The 18,770-nt window shown below is 58.5% G+C and overlaps 1 protein-coding gene across 1 annotated transcript in view; it reads left to right on the forward strand.

Moving 5' to 3' along the window:
* Positions 1-212: 212 nt before the first annotated feature.
* LOC116412604 (protein unc-13 homolog B-like) overlaps positions 213-18,770 on the forward strand; it is a 47,597-nt gene continuing 29,039 nt past the window's right edge. The window contains exons 1-5 of the mRNA XM_031906798.1: positions 213-322; positions 1,088-1,221; positions 1,635-1,691; positions 2,077-2,110; positions 5,906-6,029. Of these exons, the coding sequence (XP_031762658.1) occupies positions 213-322; positions 1,088-1,221; positions 1,635-1,691; positions 2,077-2,110; positions 5,906-6,029 (459 nt within the window). The remainder of the gene's footprint in view (positions 323-1,087; positions 1,222-1,634; positions 1,692-2,076; positions 2,111-5,905; positions 6,030-18,770) is intronic.

An 18,770-nucleotide genomic window follows, 5' to 3' on the forward strand; every position in this document is an offset into this window, starting at 1 on the left:
CGCCATTGAAAAGGAGTGCCTGGCAATTGTATGGGCTTTACAAAAACTGCAGCCCTATCTGTATGGCAGAGAATTCACTGTTGTGACAGATCACAACCCCCTCAGTTGGTTACAGAGGGTCTCAGGAGACAATGGGAAGCTTCTTAGATGGAGCCTCCTACTTCAACAGTATAACTGCACCATTCAACACCGATAGGGAAAAGAGCATCACAATGCAGATGGACTCTCATGCCAGGAGGACTAACAGACCAGCGGTGGTTCCTGAGGCCCTCCCTAAGAAAGGGGAGCCCCAGGGAAACCACCTGCGCCAGGGGGGAGAAGTGTGACCAAAAACCCTTATACTGGCCCCATGTTTAGCCAGTGCATGATCTAGCCAAGATGGTGGCAGCCCATTGTTCTGTTTTCCTGCCGAAAGGGTTTTAAACAAAGAAGCTCCCAGAAGTCCCCTCCAGAGGAGCTGGGCAAGTCCCTCCTAGGTTAAACCCCTCCCCTAATGGCCGGAAGTCACGTGTGACATGAGATTATAAAGTCACGACAAAAAAAAGTCGCCAAAATATAATTAGTATTGTATTTGTGCGATTTGTCGCCAAAATATAATTAGTATTGTATTTGTGCGATTTGTCGCGACTTTGTAATAGTCACCGCTATAGTGGCGAATATTATGGCGATTAAATATTCACCTCTATATTGGCAAATATTATGGCAACCAAAGAAACTTTGCCACTATTCTTGCTAACAAATATTCTACTTTAAAGTTAGCGACTGTTCATAGACTATACTCTTAGCCAATTTAAACGCACTTTAGTAAACAGACCCCTTAATGCCCTGTACTGTCCTTTATCAAGGAGGATTATTGTTTAAGCATTGGTTATACAGAGAGAGTATAAGGGAGAGCCCTGGGAGTTAGTGAGGCCACTTAGCAGCAACTTGTAGCAGGTTAGTAGGGTTTGTGTCAGAGCCTTAGTATTGTTACACGTGAAAGTAAAGGCAATTGATTGGGGCAACAATGAATAACAAAAAGTGACTGCGCTGTTATGGCTTGCTTATTGGAGGCAACACAATAAAACCATTCCTATATTTTATTTAGATCAGGTACTGGAGGAGGGCCTAGCAAGCGGGTGCATTATACCCATTATGAGGAGCTGCTGCTGCCGTATATACACCGGGAGAGCGTGAGCGGTGTGTCCGGAACCTTCGATACAGACCGGAATGTTGGCCAAGGTAGGTGTAATGACAGTAATCCAAGTGTATTTATTCTTGCAGAGAAGCTTAAGATTAAAGTTATACTGCCACAAAAAAAACCTTTTTAAAATATAAATCTAATTAAAAAGATAGGGCTGCTTTTGTAAGTAATTGTTACTTGAAGTCCCTAAACCTGACTGTTTTCCCAGCCTGACTGTCCCTTTTCAGCCTGACAGTTACAGCTTCTAATGCCAACGGCCTCCTGCTGCACAAATATGGCCGCCCCCTCATAGAGGAACATGGGGGATCAGATAGGGAATGTAAAAGCTTGGCCAAATACTTTTATGGCAAAATTATAAATAGCAGCAAAGACAATGTTATGACAGATGTAAAAATGGTTTCATTTCTGGTGTCAGTATCTCTTTAAGGTTAAACATTCTTTTCTCCAACAGATTCATCCCCACCTGGGCCGAGCAGGCGCAGACCAATGGCATCTGCTCCCATTCCAGGTATTATTCTTACCGAATTTGGTTTGACCTGTGTTTTGTGTCAGGCTTGTGCAGTGGCATAATAATGAATTGTGTCTGTGTATATTGCAACTGTTTCAATTCCAGAAGTGCAGTGTATTGCTAATAAGATAGGGGGGTTATTTGCCAAGTGTGCCTTGCTGGGTTAGGTGCAGTCAGTTCATCTTCTACTTTTGGACAGTCAGTCTTTTCAACTTGATTGTACCTTTTTGCCTCATTTGGAATGAATCAATCTCCACAAATTTTTGGGTACAAATAAACTTGGTCATGTTTGAACAAAACTGACAAATCTGCGTCCATGAAGTTGGTTTTGCATCATGAAGATAACAAAAAATGTAAAAAACTTTTTTCTTCTTTTTTTCCAAAGGTGGACGCTCCTTGTCTGGGCTCCACTCCCCACGGTGCCATCCTGCAATACAAGGCGAAACCTTTAGTGGGGAGGCAAGTGAGAGAGGGTCACACGTTGGTGGCAGCGGCATGGCCTTCTTCTCAGATGAGGAGCCGGCCAACGTTCCCCAGCAGCAGCAGCTCCAACCCCAGGCCGCACGAGAACAGCTAAAAGATAGGTTCCACCAAACCCTAATAAAGCACCACAAAGTGATGATGCGCAAAATCAATCTAGTGCATACCGACTTGTGTGTGGCCACTCAGGCCTACAATGAAGGTCAGGCACACCAGGTTGCACTTAGAAATGCTAAGCCTCCATGAGGCAGACAGGGCACATAAGGCCCAACATGAGGCCGACATGTTGAGCCTGAAGGAGGAGAAGGTAGAGCTCAAAAGGCAACAAGTGACTCTGTTGGTGGAACAGCAAAAATTATTTCAGCCGGCACAACAAGTAAAGTGCAAGTGGGGCATAGTCCCTGCATGTTTATTCAGAAAGCAATGTTTCGGGGGCGTACCCCTTCATCAGCATACAGACACACCAGTGCACATGATTAAATAGTCACATCATTAGCATATATAATTATATAATTGGTATATTAACCATTAAAACACTTTAAAAACTTAACCCAATTGTGCAATACAAAGTTCACAAAATCATTAAAGGGGACCTGTCACCCAGACATAAAAAGCTGTATAATAAAAGCCCTTTTCAAATTAAACATGAAACCCAAAATAATTTTTTTATTACCACATCCAAACCCATTATAAAAGCATTTTAAAATCCCAGCTGTCAATCATATAATGCCTGCCTTAGGCATAGGGGCGGGGCAGAGAGTTACTTTCACTTTCAATTCAGAGAGCATTTCTCACATTCAATCTCCCTCCTCACCATGTAATTGTGTAACCAGTGCATGGACATGGGCATTAGCCCCCCCCCATACTGGCACAGAAACAAGATTTTAGCAGGATACAATGCCTGCTTTGATAACAGTGCCACAAAATGGCCCCTGCCTGCTTGCTGCAATTGTGAATTCCAAGGTTGAAGAAAATAAGATTAAAATAATTTATATAGTGTAAGTAAAGTTTATTTTGCTTGACAAACACAATAGAAAACAATTTGAAATTATTTCTTAAGGTGACAGGTCCGCTTTAATATACATTATTTTACATGAATCACAATACTTTCCAATATCCAGTGTTCACAAGTGAAACCTCCATAGACACAATTCAACAGTGTAATTAAATCTGCAAAAACTAATACATAAAAATCTATAAAAACATGTTCCAAAGACCTTGCTTAAAAACAATTATCCCCTTACATAGTTTTCTATATCCTACACACTCCTTGTTGTTACAAAGTCTCATTTAACCTTGTAGCCTATACAATGTTATTATATGGTCTCATTTCACCCTGCAACCTTATACAATGTAGCCTAAGCCTCCAGGCTTTAAGTTTCATTACCAAAGGCTACAAAAGGTTACAAAAAATTACCAGATCGAAAAATGTAAACTCACCCTGAAGCAAGAAATGATTCCCTGTCACTTTAGCTCTGCATATCTCAACTGTATAATAAATTATCTGCAGGAAAAATATATATATAATTCACTAGAACATACTACCAGCACAATTCATAAAAAGCAGGACATGATACACTCTTCATTTAATCCTCTAGGATACTTTGTTTTTAAAGCCCAAATCCAATAACATTCCCTTTGCAATAGGCGTCTTTTTTATCATGATCTTCCCTTCCTTTAACCTGTTCCAGTATTTGCCACCTAAGTTGCGAGACTTGATGGCCATATTCAAAGAAATGTCCGGCTAGTGTTGTTTCTCTTTTTTCTCTTTTCTCCTTTCCCAATTTTTTATCCGGTTCATTTGCCTTACCCTTTTCCATAACCATGGGGACTAAGGGTTTGTAGTTACGTATCATAGATTTATGTTCATTCAGTCGCACCCGTATTGCATGACTCGTCTGGCCGACATAGCCTAATCCACAAGGACACTTAATGTAGTACACCACAGCTTTGTTGGTGCAATCAAAGGTCCCTTTGATGGACAATTTGTAACCATTATGTGGGTGTACTACATTATCCCCGCGTATAATGCCATTACAATGGCTACAATTAACACATGGATAGGTACCTCCCTTCTCTGTTACTTCATTTCTCATTTTTCTATTAATTGCTCTTGCTTTAACCAACTCACCTACAGTTTTCCCTTTTCTGTAAGAAAACATCGGGGGATTATTAAACAGTTTTCCAAACTTGGAATCTGCCTTCAAAACACCCCAATATTTTAACACAGATTTTTTAATCAATCCAGCATTATTATCGTAAGTGGTCACAAATACAGGTTGTTCACTAAAATTCATAAGAGCACTGTAAACCCTCCAGGGAGACCCATAGGGCCCGATTCACTAAAAATTATCGCACACTTTTTTGCGTTAAATAAGTCACGACAATTAGCGCGCGATTCACTACAGCATTACCGCATGCGGCAAGTCGCCATATCGCATGCGGAAATTTCCGTGTGACCGTATGCACTAGTTTAGCGCTTGCATTAATTTCCGCGCTGAAAAGAATACGATTGCATGATTCACTATAACTTATGCGCGCTAAATATCGCATTCAGCTATGCAAAAATTAACTCCTACTACAGGCAGGCGAGAAATTATAGAAAAGTACAGTAAATGAGTTTTTGCCAATAAAATATGGACTTACAGTGTTATTTATTCAAGTCTGTGTTGCAGCGCACGATTCACTATAATTAGCCTAAGTGAGTGCCGACTCTCTGGGCCGTGCACCAAGTTGAAAACTTTCTGGAGCAGGTAAGGGTGTGCTGGTGTTAAGACTTGTTTCTGTTGGTGGAACAAAATTCCCTACTAAAACAACAACTTGCTGCCCTCCAGCAACAGGGCCAAAAGCCAACAGAGCCAACAAGCTCTACCAGCGCAGCTCCCCCTCCTGCAGGCTCAACGAGGCAGCTTCATAAGCGCAAATAAATTGGGCACAGTCATATTAGGGTTTGGTGGAATCTATCTTTTCTTTGGCCTATGTTTTGTTTTTGTTTTATTTTGTTTTAAAGACAGGTTTTAAAATAAGGCTTGTGGTGGGCACTAAAACGTATGACAGAGAGTATCAAAGAGTTTGCCGAATCCTTGAAATCTTCTCCTTCTCAACATTACTGGGCATAACTCTGGGCATAACACTGGGCATAACACTGGGCATAACACTGGGCATAACACTGGGCATAACACTGGGCATAACTCTGGGCATCACTCCCGGCACCTTGTAAGCATCACAGTTGCCATGTGCAGAGGGACAGGAAGTTGTTTGTTTTGACTCTTCTACTTCCTTCTTCTTCTTTCTCCCTTCCTGCTTGTTCTCTGCTCTCTCCAACCCCCTGCCTCCCTCCTGCTCCCCAACCCCCTGCCTCCCTCCTGCTCCCCAACCCCCTGCCTCCCTCCTGCTCCCCAACCCCCTGCCTCCCTCCTGCTCCCCAACCCCCTGCCTCCCTCCTGCTCCCCAACCCCCTGCCTCCCTCCTGCTCCCCAACTCCCTGCCTCCCTCCTGCTCGCCAACCCCCTGCCTCCCTCCTGCTCCCCAACCCCCTGCCTCCCTCCTGCTCCCCAACTCCCTGCCTCCCTCCTGCTCCCCAACCCCCTGCCTCTCTCCTGCTCCCCAACTCCCTGCCTCCCTCCTGCTGCCCAACCCCCTGCCTCCCTCCTGCTGCCCAACCCCCTGCCTCCCTCCTGCTGCCCAACCCCCTGCCTCCTTCCTGCTCCCCAACCCCCTGCGGTTCCCACCAGTCTGACCCTGTTTGCCACGGTGTGTGAGAAGACGGTGCTGAAGCGAGTGCTGAAGGAGTTATGGCGAGTAGTAATGAACACCATGGAGAAGATGATTGTGCTCCCGCCCCTTACGGACCAGTCGGTGAGTTTTAACCCAAACTGAATATTTGTCCCCCTATTTTCTTAGGGAACAGAGTAACAAAGTTAGTTATAGTTACATAGTTACATAGGGTTGAAAAAAGACCAGTGTCCATCAAGTTCAACCCATCCAAGTGAACCCAGCACACCTAACCCACACCTACCAATCTATACACTCACATACATAAACTATAAATACAACCACTAGTACTAACTGTAGGTATTAGTATCACAATAGCCTTGGGTATTCTGATTGATCAAGAACTCATCCAGGCCCCTCTTATAGGCATTAACAGAATCTGCCATTACCCCATCTCTAGGGGCATTCCCCAACCCCCTCACTGCCCTCACCGTGAGGAACCCCCTACCCAACATCCCCCGGCAGGGCATTCCCCAACCCCCTCACTGCCCTCACCGTGAGGAACCCCCTACCCAACATCCCCCGGCAGGGCATTCCCCAACCCCCTCACTGCCCTCACCGTGAGAAACCCCCTACCCAACATCCCCCGGCAGGGCATTCCCCAACCCCCTCACTGCCCTCACCGTGAGGAACCCCCTACCCAACATCCCCCGGCAGGGCATTCCCCAACCCCCTCACTGCCCTCACCCTGGGGAACCCCCTACCCAACATCCCCCGGCAGGGCATTCCCCAACCCCCTCACTGCCCTCACCGTGAGGAACCACCTACCCAACATCCCCCGGCAGGGCATTCCCCAACCCCCTCACTGCCCTCACCGTGAGGAACCCCCTACCCAACATCCCCCGGCAGGGCATTCCCCAACCCCCTCACTGCCCTCATCGTGAGGAACCCCCTACCCAACATCCCCCGGCAGGGCATTCCCCAACCCCCTCACTGCCCTCACCGTGAGGAACCCCCTACCCAACATCCCCCGGCAGGGCATTCCCCAACCCCCTCACTGCCCTCACCGTGAGAAACCCCCTACCCAACATCCCCCGGCAGGGCATTCCCCAACCCCCTCACTGCCCTCACCGTGAGGAACCCCCTACCCAACATCCCCCGGCAGGGCATTCCCCAACCCCCTCACTGCCCTCACCGTGAAAAACCACCTACCCAACATCCCCCGGCAGGGCATTCCCCAACCCCCTCACTGCCCTCACCGTGAGAAACCCCCTACCCAACATCCCCCGGCAGGGTATTCCCCAACCCCCTCACTGCCCTCACCGTGAGGAACCCCCTACCCAACATCCCCCGGCAGGGCATTCACCAACCCCCTCACTGCCCTCACCGTGAGGAACCCCCTACCCAACATCCCCCGGCAGGGCATTCCCCAACCCCCTCACTGCCCTCACCGTGAGGAACCCCCTACCCAACATCCCCCGGCAGGGCATTCCCCAACCCCCTCACTGCCCTCACCGTGAGAAACCCCCTACCCAACATCCCCGGCAGGGCATTCCCCAACCCCCTCACTGCCCTCACCGTGAGAAACCCCCCACCCAACACCCCCCGGCAGGGCATTCCCCAACCCCCTCACTGCCCTCACCGTGAGAAACCCCCTACCCAACATCCCCCGGCAGGGCATTCCCCAACCCCCTCACTGCCCTCACCGTGAGGAACCCCCTACCCAACATCCCCCGGCAGGGCATTCCCCAACCCCCTCACTGCCCTCACCGTGAAAAACCACCTACCCAACATCCCCCGGCAGGGCATTCCCCAACCCCCTCACTGCCCTCACCGTGAGAAACCCCCTACCCAACATCCCCCGGCAGGGTATTCCCCAACCCCCTCACTGCCCTCACCGTGAGGAACCCCCTACCCAACATCCCCCGGCAGGGCATTCACCAACCCCCTCACTGCCCTCACCGTGAGGAACCCCCTACCCAACATCCCCCGGCAGGGCATTCCCCAACCCCCTCACTGCCCTCACCGTGAGGAACCCCCTACCCAACATCCCCCGGCAGGGCATTCCCCAACCCCCTCACTGCCCTCACCGTGAGAAACCCCCTACCCAACATCCCCCGGCAGGGCATTCCCCAACCCCCTCACTGCCCTCACCGTGAGAAACCCCCCACCCAACACCCCCCGGCAGGGCATTCCCCAACCCCCTCACTGCCCTCACCGTGAGGAACCCCCTACCCAACATCCCCCGGCAGGGCATTCCCCAACCCCCTCACTGCCCTCACCGTGAGAAACCCCCTACCCAACATCCCCCGGCAGGGTATTCCCCAACCTCCCTCACTGCCCTCACCGTGAGGAACCCCCTACCCAACATCCCCCGGCAGGGCATTCCCCAAACCCCTCACTGCCCTCACCGTGAGGAACCCCCTACCCAACATCCCCCGGCAGGGCATTCCCCAACCCCCTCACTGCCCTCACCGTGAGGAACCCCCTACCCAACATCCCCGGCAGGGCATTCCCCAAACCCCTAACTGCCCTCACCGTGAGGAACCCCCTACCCAACATCCCCCGGCAGGGCATTCCCCAACCCCCTCACTGCCCTCACCGTGAGAAACCCCCTACCCAACATCCCCCGGCAGGGCATTCCCCAACCCCCTCACTGCCCTCACCGTGAGGAACCCCCTACCCAACATCCCCCGGCAGGGCATTCCCCAACCCCCTCACTGCCCTCACTGTGAGGAACCCCCTACCCAACATCCCCCGGCAGGGCATTCCCCAACCCCCTCACTGCCCTCACCGTGAGGAACCCCCTACCCAACATCCCCCGGCAGGGCATTCCCCAACCTCCTCACTGCCCTCACCGTGAGGAACCCCCTACCCAACATCCCCCGGCAGGGCATTCCCCAACCTCCTCACTGCCCTCACTGTGAGGAACCCCCTACCCAACACCCCCCGGCAGGGCATTCCCCAACCCCCTTACTGCCCTCACCGTGAGGAACCCCCTACCCAACATCCCCCGGCAGGGCATTCCCCAACCCCCTCACTGCCCTCAATGTGAGGAACCCCCTACCCAACATCCCCCGGCAGGGCATTCCCCAACCCCCTCACTGCCCTCACCGTGAGGAACTCCCTACCCAACATCCCCCGGCAGGGCATTCCCCAACCCCCTCACTGCCCTCACCGTGAGGAACCCCCTACCCAACATCCCCCGGCAGGGCATTCCCCAACCTCCTCACTGCCCTCACCGTGAGGAACCCCCTACCCAACATCCTCCGGCAGGGCATTCTCCAACCTCCCTCACTGCCCTCACCGTGAGGAACCCCCTACCCAACATCCCCCGGCAGGGCATTCCCCAACCCCCTCACTGCCCTCACCGTGAGGAACCCCCTACCCAACATCCCCCGGCAGGGCATTCCCCAACCCCCTCACTGCCCTCACCGTGAGGAACCCCCTACCCAACACCCCCCGGCAGGGCATTCCCCAACCCCCTCACTGCCCTCACCGTGAAAACCCCCTACCCCAACATCCCCCGGCAGGGCATTCCCCAACCCCCTCACTGCCCTCACCGTGAGGAACCCCCTACCCAACACCTCCCGGCAGGGCATTCCCCAACCCCCTCACTGCCCTCACCGTGAGGAACCCCCTACCCAACATCCCCCGGCAGGGCATTCCCCAACCCCCTCACTGCCCTCACCGTGAGGAACCCCCTACCCAACATCCCCCGGCAGGGCATTCCCCAACCCCCTCACTGCCCTCACCGTGAGGAACCCCCTACCCAACATCCCCCGGCAGGGCATTCCCCAACCCCCTCACTGCCCTCACCGTGAGGAACCCCCTACCCAACATCCCCCGGCAGGGCATTCCCCAACCTCACTGCCCTCACCGTGAGGAACCCCCTACCCAACATCCCCCGGCAGGGCATTCCCCAACCCCCTCACTGCCCTCACCGTGAGGAACCCCCTACCCAACATCCCCCGGCAGGGCATTCCCCAACCCCCTCACTGCCCTCACCGTGAGGAACCCCCTACCCAACATCCCCCGGCAGGGCATTCCCCAACCCCCTCACTGCCCTCACCGTGAGGAACCCCCTACCCAACATCCCCCGGCAGGGCATTCCCCAACCCCCTCACTGCCCTCACCGTGAGGAACCCCCTACCCAACATCCCCCGGCAGGGCATTCCCCAACCCCCTCACTGCCCTCACCGTGAGAAACCCCCTACCCAACATCCCCCGGCAGGGCATTCCCCAACCCCCTCACTGCCCTCACCGTGAGGAACCCCCTACCCAACACCCCCCGGCAGGGCATTCCCCAACCCCTCACTGCCCTCACTGTGAGGAACCCCCTACCCAACATCCCCCGGCAGGGCATTCCCCAACCCCCTCACTGCCCTCACTGTGAGGAACCCCCTACCCAACATCCCCCGGCAGGGCATTCCCCAACCCCCTCACTGCCCTCACCGTGAGGAACCCCCTACCCAACATCCCCTGGCAGGGCATTCCCCAACCCCCTCACTGTGAGGAACCCCCTACCCAACATCCCCCGGCAGGGCATTCCCCAACCCCCTCACTGCCCTCACCGTGAGGAACCCCCTACCCAACATCCCCCGGCAGGGCATTCCCCAACCCCCTCACTGCCCTCACCGTGAGGAACCCCCTACCCAACACCCCCGGCAGGGCATTCCCCAACCCCCTCACTGCCCTCACTGTGAGGAACCCCCTACCCAACACCCCCCGGCAGGGCATTCCCCAACCCCCTCACTGCCCTCACCGTGAGGAACCCCCTACCCAACACCCCCGGCAGGGCATTCCCCAACCCCCTCACTGCCCTCACCGTGAGGAACCCCCTACCCAACATCCCCCGGCAGGGCATTCCCCAACCCCCTCACTGCCCTCACCGTGAGGAACCCCCTACCCAACATCCCCCGGCAGGGCATTCCCCAACCCCCTCACTGCCCTCACTGTGAGGAACCCCCTACCCAACATCCCCCGGCAGGGCATTCCCCAACCCCCTCACTGTGAGGAACCCCCTACCCAACATCCCCGGCAGGGCATTCCCCAACCCCCTCACTGCCCTCACCGTGAGGAACCCCCTACCCAACATCCCCCGGCAGGGCATTCCCCAACCCCCTCACTGCCCTCACCGTGAGGAACCCCCTACCCAACATCCCCCAGCAGGGCATTCCCCAACCCCCTCACTGCCCTCACTGTGAGGAACCCCCTACCCAACATCCCCGGCAGGGCATTCCCCAACCCCCTCACTGTGAGGAACCCCCTACCCAACATCCCCCGGCAGGGCATTCCCCAACCCCCTCACTGCCCTCAATGTGAGGAACCCCCTACCCAACATCCCCCGGCAGGGCATTCCCCAACCCCCTCACTGCCCTCACCGTGAGGAACTCCCTACCCAACATCCCCCGGCAGGGCATTCCCCAACCCCCTCACTGCCCTCACCGTGAGGAACCCCCTACCCAACATCCCCCGGCAGGGCATTCCCCAACCTCCTCACTGCCCTCACCGTGAGGAACCCCCTACCCAACATCCTCCGGCAGGGCCTTCTCCAACCTCCCTCACTGCCCTCACCGTGAGGAACCCCCTACCCAACATCCCCCGGCAGGGCATTCCCCAACCCCCTCACTGCCCTCACCGTGAGGAACCCCCTACCCAACATCCCCCGGCAGGGCATTCCCCAACCCCCTCACTGCCCTCACCGTGAGGAACCCCCTACCCAACACCCCCCGGCAGGGCATTCCCCAACCCCCTCACTGCCCTCACCGTGAAAACCCCCTACCCAACATCCCCCGGCAGGGCATTCCCCAACCCCCTCACTGCCCTCACCGTGAGGAACCCCCTACCCAACACCTCCCGGCAGGGCATTCCCCAACCCCCTCACTGCCCTCACCGTGAGGAACCCCCTACCCAACATCCCCCGGCAGGGCATTCCCCAACCCCCTCACTGCCCTCACCGTGAGGAACCCCCTACCCAACATCCCCCGGCAGGGCATTCCCCAACCCCCTCACTGCCCTCACCGTGAGGAACCCCCTACCCAACATCCCCCGGCAGGGCATTCACCAACCCCCTCACTGCCCTCACCGTGAGGAACCCCCTACCCAACATCCCCCGGCAGGGCATTCCCCAACCCCCTCACTGCCCTCACCGTGAGGAACCCCCTACCCAACATCCCCCCGGCAGGGCATTCCCCAACCCCCTCACTGCCCTCACCGTGAGAAACCCCCTACCCAACATCCCCCGGCAGGGCATTCCCCAACCCCCTCACTGCCCTCACCGTGAGAAACCCCCCACCCAACACCCCCCGGCAGGGCATTCCCCAACCCCCTCACTGCCCTCACCGTGAGGAACCCCCTACCCAACATCCCCCGGCAGGGCATTCCCCAACCCCCTCACTGCCCTCACCGTGAGAAACCCCCTACCCAACATCCCCCGGCAGGGTATTCCCCAACCTCCCTCACTGCCCTCACCGTGAGGAACCCCCTACCCAACATCCCCCGGCAGGGCATTCCCCAAACCCCTCACTGCCCTCACCGTGAGGAACCCCCTACCCAACATCCCCCGGCAGGGCATTCCCCAACCCCCTCACTGCCCTCACCGTGAGGAACCCCCTACCCAACATCCCCCGGCAGGGCATTCCCCAAACCCCTCACTGCCCTCACCGTGAGGAACCCCCTACCCAACATCCCCCGGCAGGGCATTCCCCAACCCCCTCACTGCCCTCACCGTGAGAAACCCCCTACCCAACATCCCCCGGCAGGGCATTCCCCAACCCCCTCACTGCCCTCACCGTGAGGAACCCCCTACCCAACATCCCCCGGCAGGGCATTCCCCAACCCCCTCACTGCCCTCACTGTGAGAAACCCCCTACCCAACATCCCCCGGCAGGGTATTCCCCAACCCCCTCACTGCCCTCACCGTGAGGAACCCCTACCCAACATCCCCCGGCAGGGCATTCCCCAACCTCCTCACTGCCCTCACCGTGAGGAACCCCCTACCCAACATCCCCCGGCAGGGCATTCCCCAACCTCCTCACTGCCCTCACTGTGAGGAACCCCCTACCCAACACCCCCCGGCAGGGCATTCCCCAACCCCCTTACTGCCCTCACCGTGAGGAACCCCCTACCCAACATCCCCCGGCAGGGCATTCCCCAACCCCCTCACTGCCCTCAATGTGAGGAACCCCCTACCCAACATCCCCCGGCAGGGCATTCCCCAACCCCCTCACTGCCCTCACCGTGAGGAACTCCCTACCCAACATCCCCCGGCAGGGCATTCCCCAACCCCCTCACTGCCCTCACCGTGAGGAACCCCCTACCCAACATCCCCCGGCAGGGCATTCCCCAACCTCCTCACTGCCCTCACCGTGAGGAACCCCCTACCCAACATCCTCCGGCAGGGCATTCCCCAACCTCCTCACTGCCCTCACCGTGAGGAACCCCCTACCCAACATCCTCCGGCAGGGCATTCTCCAACCTCCCTCACTGCCCTCACCGTGAGGAACCCCCTACCCAACATCCCCCGGCAGGGCATTCCCCAACCCCCTCACTGCCCTCACCGTGAGAAACCCCCTACCCAACATCCCCCGGCAGGGCATTCCCCAACCGCCTCACTGCCCTCACCGTGAGAAACCCCCTACCCAACATCCCCCGGCAGGGCATTCCCCAACCCCTCACTGCCCTCACCGTGAGAAACCCCCTACCCAACATCCCCCGGCAGGGCATTCCCCAACCCCCTCACTGCCCTCACCGTGAGAAACCCCCTACCCAACATCCCCCGGCAGGGCATTCCCCAACCCCCTCACTGCCCTCACCGTGAGAAACCCCCTACCCAACATCCCCCGGCAGGGCATTCCCCAACCCCCTCACTGCCCTCACCGTGAGGAACCCCCTACCCAACACCCCCCGGCAGGGCATTCCCCAACCCCCTCACTGCCCTCACCGTGAAAACCCCCTACCCAACATCCCCCGGCAGGGCATTCCCCAACCCCCTCACTGCCCTCACCGTGAGGAACCCCCTACCCAACACCTCCCGGCAGGGCATTCCCCAACCCCCTCACTGCCCCTCACCGTGAGGAACCCCCTACCCAACATCCCCCGGCAGGGCATTCCCCAACCCCCTCACTGCCCTCACCGTGAGGAACCCCCTACCCAACATCCCCCGGCAGGGCATTCCCCAACCCCCTCACTGCCCTCACCGTGAGGAACCCCCTACCCAACATCCCCCGGCAGGGCATTCCCCAACCCCCTCACTGCCCTCACCGTGAGGAACCCCCTACCCAACATCCCCCGGCAGGGCATTCCCCAACCTCACTGCCCTCACCGTGAGGAACCCCCTACCCAACATCCCCCGGCAGGGCATTCCCCAACCCCCTCACTGCCCTCACCGTGAGGAACCCCCTACCCAACATCCCCCGGCAGGGCATTCCCCAACCCCCTCACTGCCCTCACCGTGAGGAACCCCCTACCCAACATCCCCCGGCAGGGCATTCCCCAACCCCCTCACTGCCCTCACCGTGAGGAACCCCCTACCCAACATCCCCCGGCAGGGCATTCCCCAACCCCCTCACTGCCCTCACCGTGAGGAACCCCCTACCCAACATCCCCCGGCAGGGCATTCCCCAACCCCCTCACTGCCCTCACCGTGAGGAACCCCCTACCCAACATCCCCCGGCAGGGCATTCCCCAACCCCCTCACTGCCCTCACCGTGAGGAACCCCCTACCCAACACCCCCGGCAGGGCATTCCCCAACCCCCTCACTGCCCTCACTGTGAGGAACCCCCTACCCAACATCCCCCGGCAGGGCATTCCCCAACCCCCTCACTGCCCTCACTGTGAGGAACCCCCTACCCAACATCCCCCGGCAGGGCATTCCCCAACCCCCTCACTGCCCTCACCGTGAGGAACCCCCTACCCAACATCCCCCGGCAGGGCATTCCCCAACCCCCTCACTGTGAGGAACCCCCTACCCAACATCCCCCGGCAGGGCATTCCCCAACCCCCTCACTGCCCTCACCGTGAGGAACCCCCTACCCAACATCCCCCGGCAGGGCATTCCCCAACCCCCTCACTGCCCTCACCGTGAGGAACCCCCTACCCAACACCCCCCGGCAGGGCATTCCCCAACCCCCTCACTGCCCTCACTGTGAGGAACCCCCTACCGAACACCCCCCGGCAGGGCATTCCCCAACCCCCTCACTGCCCTCACCGTGAGGAACCCCCTACCCAACACCCCCCGGCAGGGCATTCCCCAACCCCCTCACTGCCCTCACTGTGAGGAACCCCCTACCCAACATCCCCCGGCAGGGCATTCCCCAACCCCCTCACTGCCCTCATCGTGAGGAACCCCCTACCCAACATCCCCCGGCAGGGCATTCCCCAACCCCCTCACTGCCCTCACTGTGAGGAACCCCCTACCCAACATCCCCCGGCAGGGCATTCCCCAACCCCCTCACTGTGAGGAACCCCCTACCCAACATCCCCCGGCAGGGCATTCCCCAACCCCCTCACTGCCCTCACCGTGAGGAACCCCCTACCCAACATCCCCCGGCAGGGCATTCCCCAACCCCCTCACTGCCCTCACCGTTAAAAACCACCTACCCAACATCCCCCGGCAGGGCATTCCCCAACCCCCTCACTGCCCTCACCGTGAGAAACCCCCTACCCAACATCCCCCGGCAGGGTATTCCCCAACCCCCTCACTGCCCTCACCGTGAGGAACCCCCTACCCAACATCCCCCGGCAGGGCATTCCCCAACCCCCTCACTGCCCTCACCGTGAGAAACCCCCTACCCAACATCCCCCGGCAGGGCATTCCCCAACCCCCTCACTTCCCTCACCGTGAGAAACCCCCCACCCAACACCCCCCGGCAGGGCATTCCCCAACCCCCTCACTGCCCTCACCGTGAGGAACCCCCTACCCAACATCCCCCGGCAGGGCATTCCCCAACCCCCTCACTGCCCTCACCGTGAGAAACCCCCTACCCAACATCCCCCGGCAGGGTATTCCCCAACCTCCCTCACTGCCCTCACCGTGAGGAACCCCCTACCCAACATCCCCCGGCAGGGCATTCCCCAACCCCCTCACTGCCCTCACCGTGAGGAACCCCCTACCCAACATCCCCCGGTAGGGCATTCCCCAAACCCCTCACTGCCCTCACCGTGAGGAACCCCCTACCCAACATCCCCCGGCAGGGCATTCCCCAACCCCCTCACTGCCCTCACCGTGAGGAACCCCCTACCCAACATCCCCCGGCAGGGCATTCCCCAACCCCCTCACTGCCCTCACTGTGAGAAACCCCCTACCCAACATCCCCCGGCAGGGTATTCCCCAACCCCCTCACTGCCCTCACCGTGAGGAACCCCCTACCCAACATCCCCCGGCAGGGCATTCCCCAACCTCCTCACTGCCCTCACCGTGAGGAACCCCCTACCCAACATCCCCCGGCAGGGCATTCCCCAACCTCCTCACTGCCCTCACTGTGAGGAACCCCCTACCCAACACCCCCCGGCAGGGCATTCCCCAACCCCCTTACTGCCCTCACCGTGAGGAACCCCCTACCCACATCCCCCGGCAGGGCATTCCCCAACCCCCTCACTGCCCTCACCGTGAGAAACCCCCTACCCAACATCCCCCGGCAGGGCATTCCCCAACCCCCTCACTGCCCTCACCGTGAGGAACCCCCTACCCAACATCCCCCGGCAGGGCATTCCCCAACCCCCTCACTGCCCTCACCGTGAAAAACCACCTACCCAACATCCCCCGGCAGGGCATTCCCCAACCCCCTCACTGCCCTCACCGTGAGAAACCCCCTACCCAACATCCCCCGGCAGGGTATTCCCCAACCCCCTCACTGCCCTCACCATGAGGAACCCCCTACCCAACATCCCCCGGCAGGGCATTCACCAACCCCCTCACTGCCCTCACCGTGAGGAACCCCCTACCCAACATCCCCCGGCAGGGCATTCCCCAACCCCCTCACTGCCCTCACCGTGAGAAACCCCCTACCCAAACATCCCCCGGCAGGGTATTCCCCAACCTCCCTCACTGCCCTCACCGTGAGGAACCCCCTACCCAACATCCCCCGGCAGGCATTCCCCAAACCCCTCACTGCCCTCACCGTGAGGAACCCCCTACCCAACATCCCCCGGCAGGGCATTCCCCAACCCCCTCACTGCCCTCACCGTGAGGAACCCCCTACCCAACATCCCCCGGCAGGGCATTCCCCAAACCCCTCACTGCCCCTCACCGTGAGGAACCCCCTACCCAACATCCCCCGGCAGGGCATTCCCCAACCCCCTCACTGCCCTCACCGTGAGAAACCCCCTACCCAACATCCCCCGGCAGGGCATTCCCCAACCCCCTCACTGCCCTCACCGTGAGGAACCCCCTACCCAACATCCCCCGGCAGGGCATTCCCCAACCCCCTCACTGCCCTCACTGTGAGAAACCCCCTACCCAACATCCCCCGGCAGGGTATTCCCCAACCCCCTCACTGCCCTCACCGTGAGGAACCCCCTACCCAACATCCCCCGGCAGGGCATTCCCCAACCTCCTCACTGCCCTCACTGTGAGGAACCCCTACCCAACACCCCCCGGCAGGGCATTCCCCAACCCCCTTACTGCCCTCACCGTGAGGAACCCCCTACCCAACATCCCCCGGCAGGGCATTCCCCAACCCCCTCACTGCCCTCAAGTGAGGAACCCCCTACCCAACATCCCCCGGCAGGGCATTCCCCAACCCCCTCACTGCCCTCACCGTGAGGAACTCCCTACCCAACATCCCCCGGCAGGGCATTCCCCAACCCCCTCACTGCCCTCACCGTGAGGAACCCCCTACCCAACATCCCCCGGCAGGGCATTCCCCAACCTCCTCACTGCCCTCACCGTGAGGAACCCCCTACCCAACATCCCCCGGCAGGGCATTCCCCAACCCCCTCACTGCCCTCACCGTGAGGAACCCCCTACCCAACATCCCCCGGCAGGGCATTCCCCAACCCCCTCACTGCCCTCACCGTGAGGAACCCCCTACCCAACATCCCCCCGGCAGGGCATTCCCCAACCCCCTCACTGCCCTCACCGTGAGGAACCCCCTACCCAACATCCCCGGCAGGGCATTCCCCAACCCCCTCACTGCCCTCACCGTGAGGAACCCCCTACCCAACATCCCCCGGCAGGGCATTCCCCAACCCCCTCACTGCCCTCACCGTGAGGAACCCCCTACCCAACATCCCCCGGCAGGGCATTCCCCAACCCCCTCACTGCCCTCACCGTGAGGAACCCCCTACCCAACATCCCCCGGCAGGGCATTCCCCAACCCCCTCACTGCCCTCACCGTGAGGAACCCCCTACCCAACATCCCCCGGCAGGGCATTCCCCAACCCCCTCACTGCCCTCACCGTGAGGAACCCCCTACCCAACATCCCCCGGCAGGGCATTCCCCAACCCTCACTGCCCTCACCGTGAGGAACCCCCTACCCAACATCCCCCGGCAGGGCATTCCCCAACCCCCTCACTGCCCTCACCGTGAGGAACCCCCTACCCAACATCCCCCGGCAGGGCATTCCCCAACCTCCTCACTGCCCTCACCGTGAGAACCCCCTACCCAACATCCCCCGGCAGGGCATTCCCCAACCTCCTCACTGCCCTCACCGTGAGGAACCCCCTACCCAACACCCCCGGCAGGGCATTCCCCAACCCCCTTACTGCCCTCACCGTGAGGAACCCCCTACCCAACATCCCCCGGCAGGGCATTCCCCAACCCCCTCACTGCCCTCAATGTGAGGAACCCCCTACCCAACATCCCCCGGCAGGGCATTCCCCAACCCCCTCACTGCCCTCACCGTGAGGAACTCCCTACCCAACATCCCCCGGCAGGGCA

This window comes from Xenopus tropicalis, chromosome 1, assembly GCF_000004195.4.
Source record: "Xenopus tropicalis strain Nigerian chromosome 1, UCB_Xtro_10.0, whole genome shotgun sequence".
NCBI lineage: Eukaryota > Metazoa > Chordata > Amphibia > Anura > Pipidae > Xenopus > Xenopus tropicalis.